General features: G+C 42.2%; 2 protein-coding genes across 2 annotated transcripts; one reads left to right on the forward strand and one right to left on the reverse strand.

Annotated features, from left to right (window-relative positions):
- Positions 1-1,148: 1,148 nt before the first annotated feature.
- rnf207a (ring finger protein 207a) lies at positions 1,149-26,286 on the reverse strand. Its single transcript, XM_037100912.1, is given in 21 exon segments — positions 1,149-2,498; positions 3,322-3,414; positions 4,289-4,406; positions 4,498-4,549; positions 4,753-4,938; positions 6,227-6,404; positions 9,396-9,499; positions 10,837-10,905; positions 11,284-11,352; positions 12,536-12,608; positions 14,358-14,404; positions 16,592-16,717; positions 17,171-17,246; positions 17,321-17,402; positions 17,665-17,809; positions 18,149-18,174; positions 18,177-18,277; positions 24,700-24,890; positions 25,081-25,109; positions 25,252-25,357; positions 26,141-26,286. Coding segments are annotated over 18 exon segments (1,890 nt in total). The 5' UTR covers positions 25,081-25,109; positions 25,252-25,357; positions 26,141-26,286; the 3' UTR covers positions 1,149-2,344.
- zpr1 (ZPR1 zinc finger) lies at positions 19,179-21,420 on the forward strand. Its single transcript, XM_037100913.1, has one exon. It carries the CDS (start codon positions 19,368-19,370, stop codon positions 20,715-20,717), a length of 1,350 nt encoding a protein of 449 aa, XP_036956808.1. The 5' UTR covers positions 19,179-19,367; the 3' UTR covers positions 20,718-21,420.
- Positions 26,287-26,294: the final 8 nt, after the last annotated feature.

Raw genomic sequence — 26,294 nt, forward strand, 5'->3', positions numbered from 1 at the left:
CTTCTCCTCATGAGCACTGGAGCCATCAGTCTCGCGCCTCATTATCATCCTTACCTGTTCCAAGAATATGGGCCGCTCCCGTCTCTGTGCTGGTAGCAGGTGGGGATGTTTCACCTTGAGTCGCTCTGCTGTGTGCTGAGCTCCTTTCAAACATGTAGTTTGATTTTTCTTGGCAAAAAGTCCCTCGAAAGAAGCCTTTAGAGTCGGCGACACTATCTCCTGGAATCATTTCGAATTCAAATGTATTCCAGGTGATATATGGCAGCTCCGTTAGATCCCGCTACCGTCGCAGCTGAAGGGTAAATACCTTTATGTTCCACTTCTTATCAGTTTAACAGGAGTGATTTGGGGAACATGGTCAGAATACGAAGGTATCTACAAAAAGCAGCTGCTCTCTGCTCGCCATCCTTGGCTGTAGCTAGCTACTATTAGCTAATTAGCTCATGGCACCTTTCTATATCTATTTTCTCATCGCTTTTTGTATTTTGCAGGATAAAACACAAATAAATATAGAGACTAAATAATTATTCATTATAAAATGATAAAATACAGAAATAAGTGAAAACAGAAAGATTAATTCATGTTACATTTAAAAGACAATACCATCTAGATTTATTTTTAATATTGCTCCTGGTGCATTTAATGATTTTTTTTGGCAGTTTTAATCCTCCATACAAAACCAGAGGTGACTACGGAAAGACAAAACAAGAAGAGATCATAAATGTTTCCTTTTGTGTGTTTTGAAAGCTCTCTCTCACCTGAATGAGTGAGAGCATGTGTGTGTGATTGATTTCTGGTGTGTCTGTGATTGCAGGTTGTCCCAGGGAGGGAGCTGATTGGTTCCTGCATGGAAGCCAAGAGTTTAAAGGCTGGATCCTCTTTAGTTCCTGTGGGCGCTCCTCTGTTCTCCCAGACTACCAGCATTGTCTGATTGTGTACACGCTATGTTTTGAATACAACTATTTAAAAATGCTTTGCTGGAAGTGGGGGGGAGTCTCACTTTCATGTTGCGCCAGGGTTTACCCTAGACCCTGGTCGTAACAACAAGTAAGGCGATTAAGTTCATCTTAGTTCAGTAGGGGGACAGAAAGGGGCCACGGCTAGCTGGTTAGCATGCTAACTTCTGTAGACATCGCTGTAAGACAGCACAAAGATATCTTTGACAAAATGACACTTTTCCACAGTTTAATGATACTGGTAGTTTATTTTTTTGTTTTGTTTTAATTCTGGCCATATCTTACAAAATGCCCCTTCAACGTGACGCCTATGTATATACATGAGGAATTGAGAAGAATATATAAAGCGGTAAAGGAGGCGAGTGGAAGTAAGTGAGAGAGGGAAAGTTACCAGCGGATTTCCTGCAGGGCAAACGCCTTAAAGCATGCTGCTGACACTGACATGCCACGAAGTCAAGATGGCAAAACCGAGAATATATTTCCTACGGCGCCTCGGTTGGCTGAGATATCGAGGATGAGTGTGGAGTCTGGGAGAGAAAAAAAAAAAAAATAGGGAGAGATGGAGGTTAAGCCGAGGCCAGCTACAGTCACACACCTCTGTAATTCACTTTTTGCACGGAGATGTGGAAACTGCAGGGAGGGAGAAGAAGAAGAAGAAGAAGAAGAAGAAGGAAAAAATCCCACCACAGACAGGAAAAGACTTGTCTCATTTTAGAGGAGACTGATGCATGAGACGCTACACATGACACACACATCGACATGTGACCTGAATGACACCCAGAATGACGCACACATCATTGCATTTGCTGTGCTCCATCTGTGCTGTCATACCGGTTCAACAATCCTCTGTGGGGTGGGGGGGGGGGGATCAGACCCGGGCAGTCATCCATCATCAGCTCTCAGAAAAAAAAAGAAAAATGTTTTATGCAAAGAATGGATACTAAAAAAAAAGAAAAAAAGAAAAAAGCAATTCCACCAAAAAAGAAAAAGACAAAGCGATGATTTACACTCTCAGCATACTTATCGCTTGAACAGCCAAAGAACAGACAACAACGGACCGAACAAATCCTGGAAAGTAACGTACGATTTGCTCTGTTTTCTCACTGAAGCAGTCCGTGACACTTAAACAAAACAAATTCATTATGATGATGTAGTCGTTGCGCGTCCTCTCCCCGGCCCTGACTGACAGCAGCGAGTCCTCCATGTCTGTACAGCCGCTGTCGATCAGAGGAGGCTCACCTTGAAGCAGCTGACAGCTCCTCACCGCTGAGAAAAAACGTTACGCACAGTTTCTAGACAGATGAAGTCACACACCATCCTGGGGGGCTTGTTATGGTTGATTTAAGGCGAAGAGAGTGGACAGGAGGGGGAATCAAACGACATGGTGTTCATGAAGGCATCTCGTTGTGGCTGGACGTCGTCTCAGTGGGAACCCTCTGCCTGCCCGGGCGGCCGGTCCTGACAGAACTCTCCCCCGAGTCGAGGATCAGCGGGCGGTTGTTCTTGTCTCTGTCCTGGTCTGTCACACAGGTCTGGTTGTTACTGCCGAGACAAAATAAATGAGGTGCTTCACTCAAGAATCCGACACAGGAGAGCATGTTTAATGAATGTTTTCGGTTTGAATGGCAGCAGCTACGGGACCTCGGCCTGTTATGTTGGAAACATCCAGGCTTTTCATCATCATACATTTTAGATGACTGGGTGACGTTTCTGACAGATTCTTTTGTGTCTTCCACATAAAAATATCCATCACATGTAACTCTGGCTTTCCTGCATTGACTTTCCATTGATTATCACATTGATTTTTTTCTTTTACATCTTATTGATCACCCTCAAGGTTTTCCGTGACCAGGCCCCTTAATTATAGCAAGAAACAGCTAACGACTTATGAGCCTCGACAACCTCTTAGATCCGCTGATATTAGTTTTCTGATCTTTCCCGGAGACCGACTGGTGACTGAGGGTGGCGATCTTTGGTGCCGATACTGATATAAAGAAGTAAAACAAAATTTCAATATCGACATACTGGTTGATATATACACATTTTTAGCAACGATACCTCAAATGCAGTTATCAAACACTTTTGACAAAGATGCGTCTCCTCAATCGTTGGTTCGTCTGCTCGTCTCACCTGTCGCCTGGTCCTGAGCTCCTAATGTCTCCCTAGATTCTTTACTTTTCCACTCACTGATTTAAGTTCTTATTGCCTGAGTTTTGGCTGCCTTGCATTTCTGGATTTCTGGATTTAGCATTTTCAATTTTCATTAAAGCTCTGTATCTGGATTTAGGCACCTGTGACATCCGTGACTGGACAGTTAACGTAAGACTTTTTATATATATACGTATAAAAACGTATGTGTCAATACCTGTCTTGACTGTCTTTAGCGATTGTGCTGTCTTCATAGATTTTCAGCATTGTCTCTGTGCGGTCGTCTTTGTGTTCTTTGGGCTCCTGAAACCTAGAAAATGCAGTTTTGTAATTGAAGAACATCTTGAGTTGTCAGTACTTTTAAAAGGACAACATGGATGCTGTTCTGTATTTTTTCTTTCTTGGAAACAAATCTCACACAGAGAAAGAAACCAACAATGTGTTAGTTGATCTCTCTGTAATTATCGTCTACACAATTTTTTGCACTCAGCTCCAAACCAACTGGCTCCTACTGAAGATGTCAGATTTTAAAAACGGGTCATAAACATTTTGTATTATTTGTAGAAAAAATATTAAAACAGCTTCACACTGGAGATTTGAAAAAACATTCCACCAATAGGGGTAAACAGCGCACTTGTCGGGGACTACTTTCAGCTGCGGATTAATACAAATTTGCTGCTCCAGTGAGTATTTACTGCAGCAGAACGGTGTTTGTGGAGCTGAGTTGAGATAAATCCACAGTGCCCGTGTTCATGTTAATGAAGGAACACGTCCTCCAGTGCAACGGTGAGGATCAGGGATAGCTTTTTGACACAAAGGAATAAACACAGATAAGAAGAGACGATTAAATAAATAACTGTTGGTCTTTGTCTCTTCACGGCATTTGTTGACTGAAGGCTTTGAAAGTAATCCGATGGATCCTTTCTCTCCAGTTTAGTCAGATTGTTGTTGAAGAAGAAAACAAAGCGGCTTTAAAAGTGCGAAAAAGCCAAACTAACTTTGTTTAGTGAATCTACACATCTGCAAAAATATGGTTAAAATATGGTTAAAATAAGAGTTTTGTTGTCTCTCTCAGTACCATACATACAATCCCACGCTTCATTAAGTGGCACTTCATATCACAGCTACTTCAGGCAACAAGAGCTCCATTTCCACCAATAGAACGTATCCTGTGATTACCACACCTGGGCTCGAGCCTCTCTTTGACTTTGGCTATGGACAGGATGTAGGGGCTGATCTGTCTGGCGATAGTGGTGAGGTAAGAGTTCTCCTGCTTCAGCTGCATCAGGTCATGGAGCTGGGCTGGAATCAGGAAACAGAGACAATGAGATTAGAATAAGAGCGAGAAGGAGACAAATGTTCGAGAAAGAAAATGATGGATTACTGTCGTCACCTTCGTAGATCTCCTGCTCGTTAGTGACCCTCTGAAACGTCTCGTCCCAGACCTGCGAGGAAAAGACGATTCTCGTTAAATAATAACGTTACAAGAACCAGAACAGTCGCTGTTTGGATTCCTCACAGTCTAAATGGCTGAAATCTAGCGTGTTAGTCTGCCAAATGTAAAAGCTTGTTTTTTTTTCAGACCCTTCCTGGCAGAGACAGGTACACTCTAAATGTGAAACCATCAAGGTTGTATCATTTGACACACCTCTTCAAACATGACTCTCATAGTTTCCACGGTGGAGTACTGAGCGGCTATCTGGCTGTCGATGTGCAGCGACCTGTCCAGGATCTCTCCCATTTTATCCGTGTTGATGATGGAGTGGTGCTTGGTCAGATCTCGGTGCAGCTCCTGGACCTGGTCCTTCAGATTCTGAATCTCTGTCTGGAAAGACTACAAACACACACACACACACACACACACACACACAAGCACACATCAGCTACGACACCGAGGAGGCGTTTGGATGTCTTTAAAACAGCGGAGATTTGACGGGTTTGCAGATGCCAGGTGAAGCGCATCTGAGCGTGAAATCCTTGTTGCCCACCAGACAGGTCGAGGAGGAATTCTCAGAGGAAATCATGCAGCAGTCTTTACATTGTCTGAGGATCAGAGGTGGTGTCAGCTTCACAGAAGTCACCATGAACTGAGGCTGAAGTCTCAGCTCAGTGCGTCTTTATCACACAAACTGCTTCTCTGTGTCCATGTGTGTCATCACTCCAATATGAAATAGCCATAAAGTGGCAAAAAGCTGACGAGTGCTGGAGTTAACTGTTTGAAGGAAACACAATGATACAACTATGGCTCCGTAAAATCTGTTTTAATAAAAAAACATCCATACAAACATTTGTGATCCTCGCAGGATGAACTGTAACAACTTTTCATCAGGCGCTTTCATTAAGTTTACTTTATACTTTATGACCACGTTTTTGCTAAACTGTGCGTGAATTTGTCCACATCGACATGTTAGCATCGTCACCGTGAGAACGCTAGCATGCAGATGTTCGCATGAAGGTCGTGGTTTGTCCGAGACTGTCCTGGTTTCAAGCTGGTAAAATATGACATTCACGACCAAATTGTTCCTCTTTATAACTCGATTGAAATAAAAAAGACAATATTTTACGTATTTTCTATGTTTATATGGACTTAAATGATGTTCTGTCCCTGTCATTATTACCTAACCCATTTCAGAAACATAAACAATGTGCCACCTGTCTGAATACAGCGCTGATTTATCTGCATATCTGTGAATCAAGTCAATGTGTCATTGTCAAAGCTGTCACTGGCCTGTGAGTCCTGGGGAGACTGATAAGCTATACGGCTCTTTCTTTTCCTTTTTTTTAAATAAAAAAAATGTTTTTCCTTTGCATGGCTTTTATTTGATAGTATAACTGGAGAGAGATGGGACACGGGGTGATAGAGAGGATTCAGGTAAGGCACAAACAGAACTACAGAACCTTTCAGTATGCTAACAGTTAGCTGTTAGCAGTGTTGAGAGGCATGTTCAGGTGTGCCAGCTTAAAATAATTGTCCCCCATCCAGTTATTTATGTGGTGCACCTGTGTGGAGGTTTAAACTATGGCCACCTTACTTTAAATCACAGCCTCACAGACCTGCTAACATCACCGGACACTCTTCTAAGTCTTATCTTAACTATAAATCTACATCATCAGTCACTCACCCTGTAGGTGTTCTCATAGTTGCGGCAGTGCTCGGTGAACGGCGTTTCCGCCCCCTCAGCCAGGAGGACCTTGGTGCAGATGTTGCGGTGACAGGTGGGCCTTCGCCCGAACACGGAGCCCTGCGGCATCTCGCTGAGAGACGGGGAGCGGCAGCACACGGAGAGGGGCGACTGGTGCCTGAGGTGACGAGAGGAAAGAAGTCACCGCCTTTTTGTCTCTCGTTAATAACCGAGCCTAATGAAATCATTCTCCAACAAAACTAACTGTCCAGATAACACCTGCCACCGAAACCACGGGGGGGACTGAAGCCTCGTATGAGATAAGCTGAAAATGATGCTGATCCATAACAGCCAGCCAGCTCTGCACTGACTGTGTAGATATTATAATGTAGTACGTGTGCAGCATATTCAAAACTCCCAGAACCCAATGCAATATTCTCAGAATTTTAAATCTGTTTTTTTTTTTTTTTTCTTCCAGCCAGCTCCTCGCTGACAGAGCGCTCTGTCACTGTAATCAGTTGGGAATCGTGTGCTTAGTTCATGCATAACATCCCCCTGGTCCAGAATTTCCATTATTATAACCTCCTCACTACTTTTACATTGTGATCCATTAAGATATTAACTGCTTTGCATACTTTCACTATTCATTATTCAATCTAGAAATACGTATTCCGGTTTTCACAGTCATGTAATTGTGTTTTGTGTTGTTCGGTGACCTCCTCAGCCAGTGAACTGGTTTCTCTACAACATGAACGTCTGGTTCAGTCTCAGCGCAGCCACTTGTGCTGCTCCAGTGGAGCCAAGTGCTTCACTCGAGCGCCTCGATGGTGGTTTCCATCTCTCCGTTAAAGCGTGAGTAAGGAGGTCAAATGTTGGCACAAATCTCTCTTTCAAATAAAATGGGCACTTAGAGGCTTTCACCCAGCCCGACGTTTCTCTCCCTCAGTTTGTTTTTGAACACAACTTTGCTGGAAAATGTTGGACAAAGCTGCAACTCCAGGCAGCCTGAGTTCATCTAAACTGTGAATTTTTAAAGGTTGACCTTAAAAAGTCAGAAAAAGTAGATTAGACTTTTGACTTTAAGTTGTACAAGCTAAATAGTTTTAGCAACTTAAAATTATGACTCGATTTTGTAATTTTAAGGTAATCAGTTTCCTTGACTTATGACTTACTTAATTTGTCAGATTTTAAAGTTTTTATTTCATTTTTAAATGTAAGCACATGAGGCTTTTTAAGAGAAACTAAATTATTCCAAACAAACACGTGCATTTGTTCGCCTGCTTGTGTATTTGTCTTTTTTTTTCCTGCATATGTTTATTTTCTTTTCTCCGTTCTCTCTTGACATCCTGATCTCAGCGAGACGACCTGATTAGAAGAAGGTTATATTCTGTTATAAATATCATGCGCCCAACGTGAATCAGTGCGCTTGCTGTCACTCAAAACACTCACATCTCCTCACCAACACCTTCAGCCGGCGTGTGAAGGTATGTATGTACAGCACACAGCGGTCCTGGCTTCACGCCTCGCACAGTATAACTGCCCTGAAGCCATTCTCCACTCGCCTGTGTGTGACCACATCAACCTCACGTTTTCATACAAACGTGGTCCTGTGAGCATCCACGCTGCGTCCCAACACAGCCAATTAAAGAAAACAACCAGCGCTAAAGTACTTCTGAACAACAGGGCTGCACAACTTCACTTACTGTTCTGCAAAATTATGATTAAAGTAGTTCCAGCCAGCTGGCCGTCCACCAATTCTTGCTCGATTTGCGGCTAACAAGTGGGGGAAGGAGCTTTCAGGCGGCAATTGAAGGATTTATCAGACACAACAACAGATCCAGTCGCACCGAGCAGCAGACTGCACCATGTGGGCTGCATTCTGAACTACCATACGGTGAGTAAAAAGCCCATTTCCTCCTCCGTCTGTGAACTGAAGGATCCGGTGGACTTTTACAAATTGTGGAGTCGAGCCCCTTGTGCGACGACGGTGTCAGTGGCATCAACATGAAGTTACTACAGGGAGCAGAGAGCCAGCGTATAACTGATCCCTGACAATTCAGTCTGTAAAACACAACACCAGAAATATTTGAGACATTCAACAACTAAAGCTAAATCTGCTGTGGGTTCACACTGCACTTGTGTTGTCATGACACTCTATCCAAGACAGTAAACTGCAGTGAGTTGAAATAAAATACAGATACATTTACCTGGAGTCTGCAGTGTTACTCCTGCCTTCTGGGCCAGAGTTGATGCAACAGAGGACGTGTCTACAACATGAACCTTTCTCTCTCTCTCTCTCTCTCTCTCTCTCTCTCTGCCACACACATGTCATCCTCTGCACACCCGGGCTTTCTGTCCTCCCATCACCACACGCCAATTAAAGACCGTGCCCGTGCTAAAGCTGTGACATCAGCGGCCTGGAACAAAGCGGCCCGACCGACCGCTCCCGCATGCCAACTTCCAGATGAATCCTGGAGAGTTCTGTGAAATTACGATAAAAATAGTGCCAGCCGGCCGCCCACCAATCCCTGCCCACTTTGCATCTTGCACTGGCAGGACCGCTGAGCAAGTTTGGAAAAGAGAGTTGTCAGTATGTTGGCATTAGTGGGTGGGCTTAAGGACCTGTGAACAGTTGGGAGACTCTGATGTGGAAACAAATCAGTCAGGACAAAACTCTTTGTACCGAGCAGCTTAAATAAAGGTTGTGTTTACGGCTGGTCGATGTAGTTCTCAAAGACTATACGGCAAACACATTAAATGTTACGCTCGTTACTCATCATGTTATCTGCTGTGTTCCTGGCCGGGCCACAACAAAAGCAGAGCTTTCTAAAAACAGGATGGACAGCCTCCTTCCCAGCCCCTCGTGCGACAAGGTGAGTTACGTAAACATATCAGTGCTCCGAGCTCACAGGCAGACAGAATAACTGCCATAGTGCGACTCAGCTCGGCGCCTCCTTTCCTCACACTGCAGTCATCGCTGTCTGCCATCTGTACTCGCAAACCATTTGGGGATTTTGAGTTTGGATCCTTTGCAAGTGTGAAATTTTATGCCCAGACTTTTTTTTTGATTTGTTGGGAAGAATCTGAATAATGGCGTGGTGATATTCGGGCGGTGAACGCACGTCGTACAAATAAAAACTTTTTAAAACATTCAGAGAGATGATCTCACCTCGTTGCGACGCTCGAACCGGAAACGGACGGCGGGCAGCGCGGGCCGAGCAGCAGTAACGGCTCCAGACAGCGAGCAAACTCACTCCTGTAGTCCGTGTTGATCTAATGGAGGAAAGTCACTTTAGTGTTATCATCACATAAAAAAAAAGACTTTCAATAACGTCCAGGTGTCTGCTGTCTTACTCTTATTGTTTCAATGATAAACAGAAAAAAAAGGCACTTTTAACAAGAAAAAATAGAGAGAGAGAGAAAAAAAAAGAGTGCGTTTGATTTTTTTTAAACAGTCATTTATGTAAATAAATTCAGGCAAAATGAGTCATCAAGAAAAATGGGAAAATGACTGTTTTGACTAGTTTTTAAGTGTCTGGTTAGAGCACGAGTGCTGTTGAAATGTAAATATGAAGTGAAAATGGAACATTTGGAGTCAGAAGGGCGTATTTTTCTCTTTGAAGGGCTCAGAAATCACTTTGGCTGACGTGTTATTCTAATTGAACTGAATATTTTTTGTTTTTCTGTCTGTTTTTTTGCTTTGCACCATAGAATCTGAACGTATATGTTGGAGACCACTACAGGTGAAGGGAGGGGGAAGGAACAACAAGCGCACAAAAAGATACAATGATAAAATATAATAACAAACAGTTTCTAATATTATCATCATTTAAAACAAAGAGAACAACTATTCCACAATTACTGTTATGATATTCTATCAGTTAATGGATCGTGAAAAAGGGATACGAAGACGTAAGTGTTTAAAACTTTCTGCCCCTTTTTCAATATCTAATAACTAATTTGTGTTTGTGAAAATGTAAATTTGTTTGTTTTATGTTAATTTCATTTTATTGTTATTCTCGTTTTGTCTTCTTGAGTTTTCTCTTATTTTACATGTTCAACATTTTTTTATATATAAATCAAGTTAAAGCTTTTTATGAGCATATTCTAACTAAATCTGCCACATTTTTGTCGATTGCCGAAAAACTGAAAATAAACCCAAATTAAATAAGCAGAGAAATATCAACAAAACTTTGTTTTTAAAAGCCTGAAAATGATTTTGTTGTACGTCATTTGTCTGAACTTCGCGTCACATGTTCTATAATATGTTTAAGTGGGTGTCGTTGAATTTAAACTACATCCTCCTTAATGTGCAGCTGATGTTGTTTTGTCTCTTTTCTGCGTGTGTTGTGTCCTGTAATGACAAACATTAACCTGCAGGAACACATTTACATCATATTAACGTAAACTAATGTGTGACCTCCCTTAATAAAGCTCTTTATTAGGCGGCACTGAGCTCAACTTTCTCACAAAAAAAATTAGTTCTGGGCTTCAGGGGCCACCGGAGAGAAACGGCACTGGGAACAAGTGAAAGCACTCATCAGCACTGCGGTGGATTACACTCTCACTGTAACCTTTTCCAGCTCTGCATGAAGGCTGTTTCTACTCACTTTGCTGCTCTGCACCGGCCTCAGTCGATGAGGGAGCTTTACAATCCTCTTCAGCCTCTCCATGAGTTGCTGTGTAAGCAAGAACATCCGGGGTGTGATTCAGTGACCTGCTTCACCTCGCTCAGACATTATGGACAGCCTCCGTCGAAAGGTCAGCGCAGCTCAGCTAACACTGTTAACTTAGTTCCTGCCAAGAAAACTTCGGCAGAGTAAACTTTGTTCTCGGTGAGAGGGAGCGGCGTGCTGTTAACAATCACTGATTAAGTGTCAGTCAGTATATCACACACATGAATCAACCTTTTTATCTCTGTTGTGTCTGTTGATGTCTTTAAATTCTCTTCTTCCACCTCTGGTCGCTCCCTTTTTTCTTTATGTCATATTATCCCGAAATTAAAAAAAAAAAAACAGAACTCAAACACAGTTGATAGTTTATGAGGCTGTACTCACGTAGCCCATGTCCAAAAACTCAAACTTGTTGGCTGAGCTGAGGAAGGCCGAACAGGTGACGAGGTGAACCTAAAAGCATCAGAGATTAAAAGGTCAGATTTCAAACAAGCGGCGACGAACACGAGCCGCCGACAGGCGGAAATTGAGATTAAATGGTATTAGAAACATCCCACGACTAACAACAGAGCCCTTTATAGTGTCTTCACAAAAGTGTGGATGTACAGGCTGACGGAGAAAGTAGTTTTAATCAAGCATTTTTATTTCGTGCTACATTACACTTAACTTTATAGGCAGTAATGTACTTTTTACTCCACTCCGTCGATCAGATTAGGTAGAATAATCTATATAAAAAACTCACATTAATCTTAGAAAATACAATTCAAGGGTTGAGATTAAAGCAGCTGTTCCCTGCATTACTGGCTAATTGTTTTGTTTTCAGATGTCTGGATGGTTGGTCACAGTTATTTCACCTTTAAACTAAAAAATGTCTTAAAACAACCAGACCTTTGTTACATATTTCTGTTGAGTTGTTTTCTTACTTCATCACAAACGTTTCCAACCAGAGAAATCTGACATTTGTATTCAAGGTAAACGTGTGTTGGGCAAAAGACTAAATTAATAACTGCACATAAAATAGTTTAAACAAACTTGTATATACCATGTTTATATGTGTATAATTATCTCAGTTACATTTGACTAATACTTTATATGATACTGTAAAGGGGCTCTAGTTAACAATTTGTAGCTATTTTCATCTACTAATCACTTTTTTATTAGCCACATGTAACGTTACGTGAATAATTAGACCTTACTCATCGGTCCTCGGTTGTCTGTACAAGCCTGTGTGCGTTGTGTTTGAGTTGTTTAATGCTGCTGGACTGTAGACTTCTTTGTGAATGTCTTTTCTGCGACAGTTTACAGGATGTGACTTTGTGCACGTTCTCATGTGGCTCGTCTCCACCCAGAGAGAGTGACAGTAGCTAACACTGGATTCCTCTGATATAAACTAACGACCAGCTTCCAGTACAACCCAGAAGTTCCACAGAGCCTCTTTAAGTACATTTCTGTTGGTAATACTTTTGCACTTTTACTAAAGAGACATTCTGAATAAAGGTGTTTTGCTTCAGTAAAGGTATCTGTGTATTTTCTTGAAGGTATAATGGGCAGAATTTGTCAGCAGAGGTGTTTTTTTTTTGTTTTTTTTTTCTTGCTGGTTATTGTGATTTATTATCAGGTCTTTACTTCACTCTACCTGGAGGGTTGGCAGGAGGGCGGTAAGGTGTGAGAGCTGCTCCTTCAGTGCTTTCTCCTTCTCCTCGTGTTGACTGCAAACACACACACACACACAAACATGTAACGCCACACCTTTCACATCCCCGCATGCCGAAATACTCGGAGGATTCAGCTCGGGGAGGTGCAACCACAAACAACATACTCCATATTTCCAGAAGCTAATCTATCTGTCTTCTCTGTTTGTAACAAACACACAGACGCAGGTCCGGACACACAAAGCCCCGACATAAATAGCCTTTAACACCCTTCCGGGAACCCAGCCGCTGGACGGCTTCCAGGGAGAGAGAGGGAGATGGAGAGGGAGAGAGATGGAGGACAGTGGGCACCAAAAAATCTCATTAAAGATCCCCACAGAGTGCAACTCGATACACTCACTCACATGCACAGAATTGTTCTCATTCAATCACGAAGACGCACACATGGAGAGCACACTTACTAACACAAACGGTCATTCGGAGCTCTCGCTGTTTTGGAAATGGTAGTTTCACAGATTCGAGGATAAAACAGAGAGCGAGATAAGTCACATTTTATTTCTGTTTATATTCAAGTGCCGTATATTAGTCATTAATCTTCTGTAAAAATGTAATTGATGTGCAATAATTTGATCATGGAGACTAATTAGCGGCTCAGACCTTGGATGGCATTAAATCAAACTTTAATGATTGCTGAGGGGATGTAATATTTTTAATCATTTGTAGAGGCAGGATACTTGTGAGTTAATGCTGAATTAATGGTTCGGGAGGCTGCAGTTATCCTGGTTTTTGCAAAGTAACCTCTTAATTTTTCTTTCTTTTTTTTTTGTCACTTAACTGTCTTGTTTCTGCACAACCAAGCAGCCACTAAGTATCCTGGCCGGCTGCCACTAGAGTAGCGAAGAGTAATTGATGAGTTGTCAACTATTGAATTACTTGCCATCAATTTATGGTCGTCAATTGATCAATTTCAGTCATTTGTAAAGCAAGTGAAAATTTCTCTGAATTCAGCTTCTTCAATGTGAATAGTTCCTGGTGTCTTTGCTCCTCTGGGACAGCAAACTGAATGTCTTTGGGACATTTGAGGACGTCGTCTTGGGCTTTGGGAAACACTGATCGACATTTTTTTTTGGCTTAATCTGACATCTCATAGACCGACAACTAAACTATAAATTGAGAAAGTAGTCATTTGATTTGTCAACAGTGACAATAATCAGAGCCCAGACGTCCCAAATTAAAATAAAAAAAAGTTTTGATCCCATTCTGAAGACAGTATGCTGTGTTCAAAATGGCTCAAAACCACACAAGTTCCCACAGCAGGTTCTAAGGGTGCCATCGGTGCTCTGGTTTTATTTAAATTGGAGTGCACCATGTTTCCCTGCGGCTGTTAATGTTGTCGATACTACAGACTTGAGAACGTCTGTCATTTACATCCTGTATATTCCTGTCTTATTAATACTTCCTCTTGGCTTCCTTTCCACTGATCGGCTCCAGGCACAAGCTGCAGCCACCGGCTCGAAATCTTAATCCTACTGAAGCGGTTTTAATTCAGCTCCATGCTTTGTTGAAAAGAAAACCACCCTAGAAAATGTGTTTAGCGAGAGGTGAGATTATTCCAGAGCAAAAACAGGGTGCTGCTATTCATCACCCTGAGCACAATGCAGCATAATAACATGGGAGAACCATCAAGTGACCCGGTGACAGCAGGATAATAGCGTTCAGTGTGGTAAATATTGTGACGCGAGCTTTTGTGGCAACAAAAGGGCATTTTCACATAATCACTGTTAATCTTTATATATTCAATTTTACCTCTGAGCTGCTTTCAGCAGAATCTTCTTCCTCTCTGCTAGTTTTTCCTGTCAGAGGAGAACAGAGAAAACATCAGCTTTTTATTCCTTACACTGCTGTGAAAATGGCCTTGAGCTCTCTAATATCTAATGAATTTTCAAGATTGTGGGGAGGGAAAAAAAAAAAAAAAAAGCTGGAGTGAGTTCCACAGTGTGGCGGCTGCTCTGTTCGATTGTTCATTATGCAAACAAAGTCCACTCTGGTCTCACAGTCAGGTTAACAGAGACATCCAGTGGACAAACAGTGCAAATGGTTCTGAAACTGTGATTTAAGAATAAGAAGTCAGCACTAGATTTACTTCAGAGACGTGTTCCACAGACATTTTAACTTACCCCTCATAAACAATCCTGATGTAGCAAATTTAATAGTTTGGTATGTTCAGTTAGATAAAAGTCAGTGTTTCGATCCCACTCAGATCTTCCTCACGCTAAAAAACAAAAAATAATCCCCATCAAGCATGTTTGAGTGCAGAGATGAGGAAAAAACATGAATTTTTAGTATCATTATTTAACCTTTATTGGGACCAGAAGGAGAGTTTTTAACATGTTTACACTTCAAAGTCCAACGACAAGACGTCTGAGTTACATGAGATAGAGAAATATTTGGGGTACAGCTTGCAGCCGGTCGCTGTCTGTAGTCACAGTACATGTGTGTTACTGGATGTTACCACCAGAATATGATGCATATTTTAAGGTGAAATGTGTTTTTAATGCTTTTCTTTTTTTTTTTTTTTATTAAATATTTATGATACATTTGTATATTTGATGTGCCGTCTCTTTTCCCCTATTCGTTGGGTTAATTTACATTTGACTTTGGTTTTCATTGTACCGACTGCTACTTACATCTTTGGTTGATTTGAGATATTCATCACGCTCGGCTGTTTGGGAATTACATGTGATTATTTCTGATTTTTCTCTTCTTCGCCTTATAAATGGTCGTTTGAACATGTGCAAGTCAAACACCAGATGTATAATTTATAGTTGAAATAGTTTTGGCCCCTAAAAGAAGAATATTAAATCAATCCAGACTTTAATTAAGTTGTGTTGTCGCCTGACAGAGGATTATACGTTTTTAATAACCTCTGATTTTGAATTCTTCCAGTCCAGAAGTGTGTGAATGACCTGATCTCATTCTCGAACCACAACGATTCAACTGGGCTCTAAATATTTTAGGAACCTGCTTTTCTTTGGTCCCTCTGCAGACTGGATATTGGTTTGAAGTGTGAATTCTCAGTTCATAGTAAACTCAGTTTATATTCTGTAATTCCAACAGTTCTATCCAACCCGAGACAAACTTCTGTTTCTGTTGTGTGTGTTTTAAATGTGAATCATGAATCGTGTATTGTTGAGCCTTGTCAAAGGACAATAGCAGATTTGAAGATTTAAGATGCCAACTTGCCTCCTACTGAGCGAAACACATCAAAAAGACGTCAGTTTGACAACTTTGTTAAATGTGCAACATCAAAAGACGTCCGCTGTGGAGCCAGAGTTTTGGCGCGGTCATTTTAAAAACATATTTTTAACATTCTCTACTGTTGTCTCCTGACATGCTTAAGTGGGTTGAAATGAACATTTTAAAGACGACGTTTCAGACATCTTTCCCCGTGAGTTACAGATGTCCAAGGGACAGACTCTTGTGGTTAAAAGGTCTGTAGACTCACTTCAGGCGTGGACCTGTTGCACCCAGATTTTAAGCTATGCAAGAAAAGCCGCAAGTGGTGGAGCTGAGGTTTTAATCTGAATTCCTGGGGGGCACAATCTACCAGGTGAGCTAAGAGGGCACCTTGTAATGATGTCAGAAAAAGACTTTTGCACGATGCAAAAACGTTTCTTCTGGCTCTTCAGTGGACGTCATTTGAACATTTGGCAAAGACATGAAACTGACCTCTTTTAGATGTGTTCTGCTCAGTGGGCTGTTATTACATCTAGTTATCAACGTTATTTTACACTTGACACTGAACTGGAACCTCTTCTTATTTAAATCAGCAAAGATTTTCGTGCTCAGCTTCCAAATGATGTTAATAATGACTAGTAATTTCTATTTTTCTTAAAGTGTTACAGTGCTCAGAAGTATTTGTCCCTTTCTGCCCATTTAAATAAATGTGTGGTTTCAAATCAGCATGCAGGACTTATTCTTTTAATTCAGTAGAAAACAACAGTTGTAAAAAATACATCACATCAGGATCGTTATATAACCTGCAAGCTGTTGAACAGAGTACAGATTGCACTCTCTTCTTCCTCCACATTCAGGCACACTTCTCCTATCATCGCTCTCAGCAGAACGATTGCCTCTCGAGCTGAAGTCTGCAGCTCCTTCACCACCTACAGATGGAGGAGGAGGAGGAGGAGGCTCACTGTCAATTAAAAGCCACGTAGTCGACGGCACTGCCGCACATTTGCCATCGGAGCAATTATCAGAACTTCAAGACGAAACAGGCAAGCAGAGCTGAAGCTATTCTGCTGGTCGGACATACGAATTAAAGATCCATTCAAGCTTCAGGAAGAGAACCCAAAGCAGAACTATAATACATTTAACATGCATATGTAGTAAAACAAAAACGAGCAGTGAAATTATACTATTTGTATTTGACTGCACTTGATTGAGCAGCGATCAAAACACTCCACATTTATGTGTTTGTTTATACAGATTGCAGGTGAGGAGCTGCACAAATTCAAAGCACACCTGCACCACATCTCACAATATCATCACCACCGCTGAGTGCCTGAATTATTCATGGAGCCAAATGTGTAGATGAACAGACGTGACTCTCTCACCAGCACGGCCTGATCCAGCATCTCGCAGCCCTGCATGTAAGCTGTTTCAATATCGATGCAGTGAGTCCGACTCTCCCTGTGGTAAAAGAAACAGCTTATTCAACGTGTAGAAGAGGAGACGGGAGAATTCTGTGTTGAGTGTGCACTCACACTTGCATGTCTCTGAAGCACTTGATGCAAAGCATAGACTGATTCTCTGTCGAGAACAGGATGTAGGGCTCCTCGTGAAGAGCTGCGGAGACAGAGGCGCCTTTTAACTTCAATGCACAGGAGCGTGAGATTTAAAGTGTTCTGTGTTTTCAAAGAGTGGGTTGCAAAAAAAAGTATAATACAAGAGGTTTCAGAATACAAACACAGGTTGGCTGATATCTGTTCACCACCAAATGTTGACGCTGTGCCTTTTATACCGCTTTGTTAAGAAACCTTTAAAAAGGTTAAAGATGGACTAGTGCAACATGCTTTTATACCTGGAGTAAATTACAAGCGGCACTCACAGCAATTCCTGTGTTTAGCTTTGGTGCGTTTGGCCAGAGACACAATCTCGTGGTGGGAAAACATTCTGGCTTTGTGAGTCAGCTCCCTGCAGGTGGCGCACAGTGGCTGGCTGCAAGTGTTACAGAAGTACATCACCCCCGTGTCCTGTGTGAGAAATGAAAAGCATAAACAACGCAACTGAAAGACAAAGTGGGGAGATAGTTCTGTTATTTTATGTTGTTTAAGGCTACAGGTGGTAATTTTTGATTCATCTGATTAATGCACCAACATCCACCAGGACTGTCTCACTTATTAAAGATGCTTTAACAACTCACAAGTTACAGAATCTAGTTGCAGAAGTGAGTGTCAGCTACATACACTACCGGGAGCATATCAATGTCCTCTTGTCCTATTTTTCCTGGATCCCAGGTTCCCAGGTTCCCAGGGTACCACCTGCCTTCTGAATGTGAATTGATGTGGGTCCGTCTGTCTGTCAGTTTGTACCTTGTTATTACTTTCCTGGTCACAGTGCACTGCACCGTCTCCTCAGCGTCTCCATTGTTGTCCACCAGAAACTTCAGCAGACGGTCCTCCGGAGGGAGGGTGCTATTCCCTTTCACGACCGATGGGTACCTGTGGCAAAGACAGATATTCAGAGAGCCTGAGTGTCAAATTAGTTATACTGGCACTCTTCTTCTTGCTCATCCACTGACAGAATACTGTTTCCCTCTGAGTTTAAGGTGTGTGCATGCAAGCAGACATTTTTGACATCACTTCTAATTACCGTAGGGTTACAACTATCATATTAGAGTTGTTAAAAATATATACAGGAGCTTTCAAGTCTGTCAGGACTTAATATTTTGTGAAATTATAGAGCAAATAAATGATTTTACTGGCTGAAAACCTCTCCTTTGTTTACTCCTTGCAGGGTCACTTCAACTAATAATAACAATCATTATAACAAGTAACACCATTTGCTATGATATCTTGACGGCGTGATGTTTTCTGACATCACTGTCGTACAGTGAAAGTCTCATACTGTTTAGACTTAGACAACTTTATTGATCCTTTTGGAAGGTTACCTCAAGGAAATTGAAGCTCCATGTCACACACAGCACTGTCACACACATATAGAGGATCAAGAAAGAAAAGACACCAAAGTACCCTACACCCATATAAACATATAAAAAAATAAAAAAGATATAAAATAAATATAATATACTATGCATAGACATATGTACATAATACATAGTTTCAACTCTAAGCACAACGTGTAAAGAAAATGCAAAGGTGACGCATGAAAAGAACAAGCAAAAACATAACAAACAAATAAAGTTGCAGTTTATCTCCATTGTAGTGCAAACAAACAAACAAACAAACAAACAAACAAACAAACAAACAAACAAAAACAACAACTTCCAAATAGGTTAAATTAGTTTGTAACACCTGTCTGGCTGCTCTGTGTGCTGCAGAGAATAAGCGGCAGTACCGCAGAGAACCTGAGGGGGCAGCAGAGACGTCCATGACACTTCCACCGTAGAAGAAGAAAAAGAAGCGGAAGGCGGAAGTGGCTGTGAAGCACGACAGGACAAACGTGTGTGAAGTGGCTGGGCGAGCTGTCATCTGGAAAGTTCCAGCAGAACAAACCTCTGAGCAGGAGGCGAGAGTTTATTACAGAGTTTGTCCACCGAAAGGGGAGAAAGAAACACTCTGTACGTCCAACATGTCTGTAATCTCCGAGGACAGCGTCCGCGGCGGGAGCCTGTTCAAGGACTTGAGCGCCGATAACGACGACTGGGAGCCCACCGAGATCGAGAGCCTGTGCATGAACTGCTACAAGAACGGTACGACACGTTTACTCCTCACCAAGATCCCCTTCTTTAAAGAGATCATCGTCAGCTCGTTCAGCTGCCCTCACTGCTGCTGGTCCAACACGGAGATCCAGTCCGCAGGCCGGATCCAGGACCAGGGCATCTGTTACACCCTGAAAGTCAAAACAAAAAAGGACTTGAACCGGGAAGTTGTGAAAGCAGACAGCGCGACCACCAGGATCCCTGAAGTGGATTTTGAAATCCCCCCCTTCACTCAGAAGGGTGCACTGTCCACCATCGAGGGTCTCTTGGACCGGGCGGTTGCAGGGTTGGAGCAGGAGCAGCCCGTCAGGCGAGCCACTCACCCCGAGGTGGCTGACAAGATAGATGAATTCATCCAGAAGCTCAAGAAGTTAAAGGAGGTTGAAAGCGAGTTCACTCTTGTGATTGAGGATCCGTCCGGCAACAGTTTTGTGGAAAATCCTGTGGCCCCTCAAAAAGACGAGGCCCTCACCGTGTCCAGGTTCAAGCGGACGGTGGAGCAGGACATCCAGCTGGGACTGAGGGCGGAGGACGACCCGGGCGAGGGCGAGGGCGCGGACGAGGAACCTGCAAGCGGCGAGCTGGATGCCATGAGAAACGAGGTTCTGGTCTTCAACACCAACTGCTCGATGTGCAACGCGCCGGCCTCCACCAACATGAAGCTCGTCCAGATCCCTCACTTCAAGGAGGTCATCATCATGGCCACAAACTGCGACAGCTGCGGCCACAGGACCAATGAGGTGAAATCAGGTGGGGCCACGGAGGAGCTGGGGACCAAAATGACCCTGCACGTCACCGACCCTTCAGACATGACCCGTGACGTGCTCAAGTCCGAGACGTGCTCCGTCCTGATCCCGGAGCTGGAGTTCGAGCTGGGGATGGCAGCCGTGGGCGGGAAGTTCACCACCCTGGAGGGGCTGCTGAAGGACATCAAAGATCTGATTGTCTCCAGAAACCCCTTCATCTGCGGCGACAGCGGCACTTCAGATCAGATGCAGAAGCTGCAAGAGTTTGGGGAGAAGATAGACAAAATCATAGCCGGGGAAATGGATGTGCACATCGTCCTGGACGACCCGGCGGGGAACAGCTACCTGCAGAACGTGTACGCCCCGGAGGAAGACCCCGAGATAACCACGGAGAAGTACACCCGCACGTTTGAGCAGAACGAAGACCTCGGCCTGAATGACATGAAGACGGAGGGATATGGGGAGGAAAAGTGAGCTGCTCACAGCGGCTGAAAGGACTGAATGAGTCGATACGTCGACGACGTCTTGTCAGAAACCCAGTCTATTTATCTTGCTCCATATTTTCTCATGTTTTCAGACATTTTAAGTTTAAAAAACTGGGTGTTTCCATCAGTATATTATTGGTGAGGGGGACTGTTTAAGTTGTTGTAAATGTAGACTGAAAATAAACTACACATGGGAGCAGCTTTGATTTGTACACGCTGATGCTAAATCTGCATTGTTGCATTCTTGCAACTTCCCAGAAGATGGCGCCCTGTTATCTCTGATTAAAAGGATTGTTGTCTGTCAGAGGACCACATGCTGTGTGACAAATTAATCTTTTTATACACCTGTTAGCACAACATGCTCTCAGTAAAGTGTTATCTTTGATAGTTTAGCTCTGCTCTTTTGAACTGGCAGATGTTGAAAGCTGTTGAAAGAGAGAACTTTAATATTTAATGTTGTATCATAGATTCATTTCAGATGGCAGTTTTCTGGGTGTATCTTTGTAATTTACTTGAGGAAATAGCCAGAATTTATCAAACAAAGACTTATTAGGATTCTTCAAAAATGCAGGATCATCTTTGTATAATTATACATTTGGGATGAACTAAATATTTCCTTTATGAGTTGATCATTTTGTTGTCAGAAAGTAGAGGAAAAAGCCTGATTTGCAGCAAGTAATCCCAGAGATATTCATTTTAATGTCAAGTAGAAGCCAGAAAATATTCACATTTAAGAAGCTGGAATCAGAGAATTTTACTTTGATTCCCCAGGAAATACCTAAGACTGATTAACTGATTATCAAAATTGCCGGCAATGAATTAAATTGTCGAAACTAATAAATCAGTCGCTCCAGCTTTAGTGTGATGCACCAGAGCTGCATGGAATCAGAAATATTATATCGCTCCTTGTGGATCAGTTGCTCCTTCTGTAATTAATAGAAATATCACACTGTAGATATGAACACGAAAAAAAACTATAACTATATTGTCAGCTTTGTATATATTACATATGCACATGCTGAAGGAGAAGTAGTAATGGAAATACAGACATGTATCATCTTACCATCAATCTAAAGCCCAAACATGACAATAAAAGACAAAAAAAAACAACAAAAAAGAGCATTTGAGAAGCTAAACCAGAGAACAGAAGCTGCATGCTTGACTGAAAAATAAAGTAAAAAAAAAAATAGTTGTCTATTAACTTGCCTATTAATTATTAACTTATTTTTTATGAGACACAAGTTTAACCAGTTCTAGATGTTGATAAGCCAGTTCTTGTCAACCCAAAGAGTTAAAAATCTCTCACGATGTCCATTAAACCTCAGACAGAGACGAACACCGGCAGCTGCCAGGTCCAGTTTGTGTCACATCACCCTCGTTGACACAGGCCTGTTTGGTTTAAACATGAAGCTGTTTGCCTCGTTCTGATTCAGCTGCAGTGACACAAACGTTCCTCTCTCCTGTCAGCTGTGAATGTTTCTATCTGGTTTTCATAGCAACGAGGATCTATTGTGTTCCACTAATAGCAGAGTAGTGGATTCCTAGATTACATGGTTCTTGAGTGAGCAGCTGTTAGCTGCTGCTGCTGCTGCCGATGGAAATAGTAGCGGCGGGCCCCTGTAGCCTGAGCCCAGGCAGCCGAGCACCGTGGCTCCGTGCCCACAGGGTTGTTTCAGTAGAAAACCTGTGATTTCCTGGGTTTCCCCGCCTCATTTCTCAGCACCTTGTATCATGAATAAAAGCACTGCCGTTGGTTTTACTTTGATTTACGCAGCTATGCATGATCTACCTCCACATAGGTTAATATCAAATAGCTAAATGGCAGATGAATGTAGAAGTCGCCTGAGGTTCAGCCAGTTTGTCTCCAATTTTATTATATTTAATGCACAATAATAAGCTCACAGTGTATTTAATCTGAGTTAAATATGAATTCATACATACACGGCTCAGCAGAAACGTTATTTTAAGAGGACACAGGTGTGACTGAGCTGAATCAGAACCCAGGAGCTGCACTTCAAAGTTTACTTCAGTACCACCTCAGATATCATCCAGTTCTGATGTCTGGATATTCTTGAGAATTAAAAGTTAATTGCACTTACTAAGCTATACATGAGCAGAAACGCTGACCCTATTTGAGCCTGTTTTTTCACTGTTCTTGTTCTTCTTGTCTCTAGTGCCTCTCTAGTGCAACTTCTCTTTAGCCTGGTCTTCTTTCTTTTTAACTGTTCAGCATTTATTTTGAAATATTGTCTTCCTGAGTTTCCTGGTTTTGCTTTACTTGGTAAACTCTGTTTTGGGACAATATATCATCCAACAAAAGTAATTATCATGACAGGTCTATCAATCAATCACTGAAACTATACGATTTACATTCACATTTAGGGCCTTTAACAGATGCTTTTGTCCAATATGACTTACAGTAAGTATATAGTAAATACTGTAATGCAGTGATGCTGAAACTCGGCATGACTGTTTGACTCTCTTTATCCACACACAAGAGGAATCTGGGTCAAGTTGTTTCTGACCCAGAAGAAAAGTTCCCTGGTGAAATCAACTTGCATTAGACATCCTGTTCTTTACTGTACATCCCTGTGTGCTTTGATGGGGGGAAAGTTAACACTGCAGCCTTGAAGGTGACTGACACCACGTGTCATTCCTTAATAGGGGATGAAATGGATTGGTATCATGTGACTGCTTTTGATTGCCCTAAGCTGCTGGCACCGCTGCCAAATACCAGTATGCTTTGTTTGCTGTGTGACTGGTCTTAGAAGAACTTTGCTGGCCCCGCTGAGCGCCGGGGCCAAGGACTAAATCAGAGACCGGGATGACCCTGCAGCTGCTGCAGCCACTCAGGTCTGCCCTGCCCACACTGGGCCAGCAACGGGTCACTCACTGAGCAGCACCCTCAAACCAAAACAGACAAGACTTGATGTTCTCTGAAACCAATGGGATTCCCCTCAAATCTCCTGCATGAACCAAACCAATCTACTAATCAACTTATGTGGAACGAATCCCTTTGAGCAATGCCCAAAACTGAGGCCTGTGGGAAAAAATTTGGCTTTTCACATAAAACGTCTGACCCTCCACAGAGACTCGGGGGACAATGTTATATTTTCCTCTTGGAAATGAAACAGCTTAATCATGTTTGACACATCGGGGATCACCTGATTGTTACGTACAATACATTATATCATAACACAAGCTGTGTGAGTTTGTAATCCAAACAGGCAGTAGGACACCAAAACAGGCAGTCCTTCACCTTTGGCCTCGATACTCAGTTTGTTTTGGACATTAAGGCTTAGGACCAGGACTAGGTGATATATCCAGGCTGTGATATCATACGCAGATGCTAAATCTCTAGCTGAGTTTACATGGGCTCTAACATCCCACCAATAATCAGAATAAACGTCCAATCAGAATAAAAATGCCTCATGTAAGCACATCAATCAGAAGAGATACGTCCTGATCTGAATTTTATTTCTAAGTTTCGCATTTCATTCTCACTGAAGAAAATACTAAAACGATGATAATGACATGATTTTTGCCGGGTTCTGCACCTCACAAGATTGTTCCATTGTGTCTGGAGAAACATGAAATGTAGACCGGGGCATCTCTGTCAACATCGCAGTGCTTCGTTAATAATATGCTGTGACACATTTTTTTTATTTTATCAAGAAAACAATTGCAGCTCCTGTGATTTGGATGTTGTACTTGGCCACATTGATTCATTGTTCAGTCCTGATTTTCTCGCCCAGGAACTTTATTGAAACCTTTCCATTCCATTATTGTTAATACACAGTTAAAGGTAAAGTTAAGTTAAGGTAAATTTAAAAAGTTTTCAGATACGAGCCTCTGTTTAAAGGCAATCTTAGTGTGCTGAATAAGAACACAGAACACTGACTTCTCCATTGTTTTCAAGACTGATCATCTACATTGACTCTGCTCAACGTCACAGTGCTCACGTCTCTTACCCACAGAGGGGGCAGCTGAGACGGCTGTCATTGGTCCGGCCGCTTAGACAGCGGGCACAGAAGATGTGGTAGCAGTCCAACAAACAGGGCGTCTGGTACTGCTCATGGCACAGGTGACACACCAGGGGGTGGACGTTACTACAATCCACATTAAAAAGGTTGTCCAAGTTTGTGAAGATTCCTCCTGCCATCTGCAAACAGAGCGCATGAGCAATGAAAAACCGTCAGAGTATCACTTTGACTGATAAAAAGTCACATCACCGCATCACTAAAATGGAACATTTCAGTGTGTGTTGTTGTCAAAATATCACAGTTATCGTGACAGAGGCTAAGATGACTATGATATGAAAAACTGAGACTTTTTTTCTTCTTCTCTCTTACCTTGTCAGATGTGTGATGACGGTCCCTGGCTTCAGTGGCAACAGGCAGTCAAAACATGGCAAATGAATATCATCAAAGACATTGTCAACACCAACGTTATATCCAGCTTACAAATCCTACTGTAAATGCCGTAGGCTGGTCTGCAGACAGCACAGAGAGCCACTGTCTTACCTCTCGGTGCTGCTATCAGCTACCCACGGCAGGAATGACAGCAATGCAGAAACTCTTCAATAGTAGGCCGATGGGGTCCCTCCGCCAGGCAGCTGACAGCACACACCTCATGCCAGCCCCCAAGTGTTGCCAAAGTGCAAAAGGGACATTTAATATTGCCGTTCCATACAGATTAAAAATACAGTTGTCCTATTTCTAATGTCACACTGTTGGACTCTAAGGCAGGGTGAACAGCGGGCGAGGAGTGAATATTACAGCATTGCGAGTAACTCAATCCGGTGCAGCACTTAAAGAGGAGTACTTGTCACATAAAGCACTATTTTTATGCCTTCTAGGCACTTTGTAAACTTTGTTTTAGAAGGGCGCCACATAAATGAAGCTTGACACTGTCATGTTCCTGTAACATCACTTTCTAAATACAAATTAGCAAAGAGGCACCACCCATTTTATTTGAAGAGCAAAAAAGAAAATGTTCAATAATGTATTATTACTGTCTACTGTCTCCTGTCTATTATTATCATTATTATTATTATTATTATTGTTAAATATTTTATTGAGATGTCCAACTAATTTCCTTGAAAGCTCACATTATAAAATATTAAAGTTTGTATTAAATAAAAATAGATGAAAGGAGAAATGCCTGCTGTGCCGGCTTATGAAAAATTAAATGATGGGCTCATACAAAAACACTTCTACCCCCCCAAAACCCAGCAGATTTTAGATGAATTAATCTTTATTCTGTTTAATGATCAGCTAACTAAGCTAGGCCAATTTAGGGGGAAACAGCTCAATGTTGGTCGTCAGAAGTTGGCAAGTAAATAAATCCTGTCTGAGCTCTTTCAACAGTTGGTACCTTATTTATATTTTGTGTAAGACATAAAATACATACCTGGCTCCTCATACTTAGCACGAACATAGCTATGGAAGTAAGCTAGCTTGGCTCACAATCATATTTCCAGCACAAATTCGGCATCTAAACTTTTCCTAATCAATCGCAGATAAATCGATGCGATCGATTGTGCGGCCGGGTGTTTATACTTCCT

The sequence above is a fragment of the Acanthopagrus latus genome, chromosome 6 (assembly GCF_904848185.1).
Source record: "Acanthopagrus latus isolate v.2019 chromosome 6, fAcaLat1.1, whole genome shotgun sequence".
Taxonomy (NCBI): Eukaryota; Metazoa; Chordata; class Actinopteri; order Spariformes; family Sparidae; genus Acanthopagrus; species Acanthopagrus latus.

Coding starts and splice junctions, on each gene's coding strand:
- zpr1 (XM_037100913.1), top strand. CDS start 19,368: ATGTCTGTAATCTCCGAGGACAGCGTCCGCGGCGGGAGCCTGTTCAAG.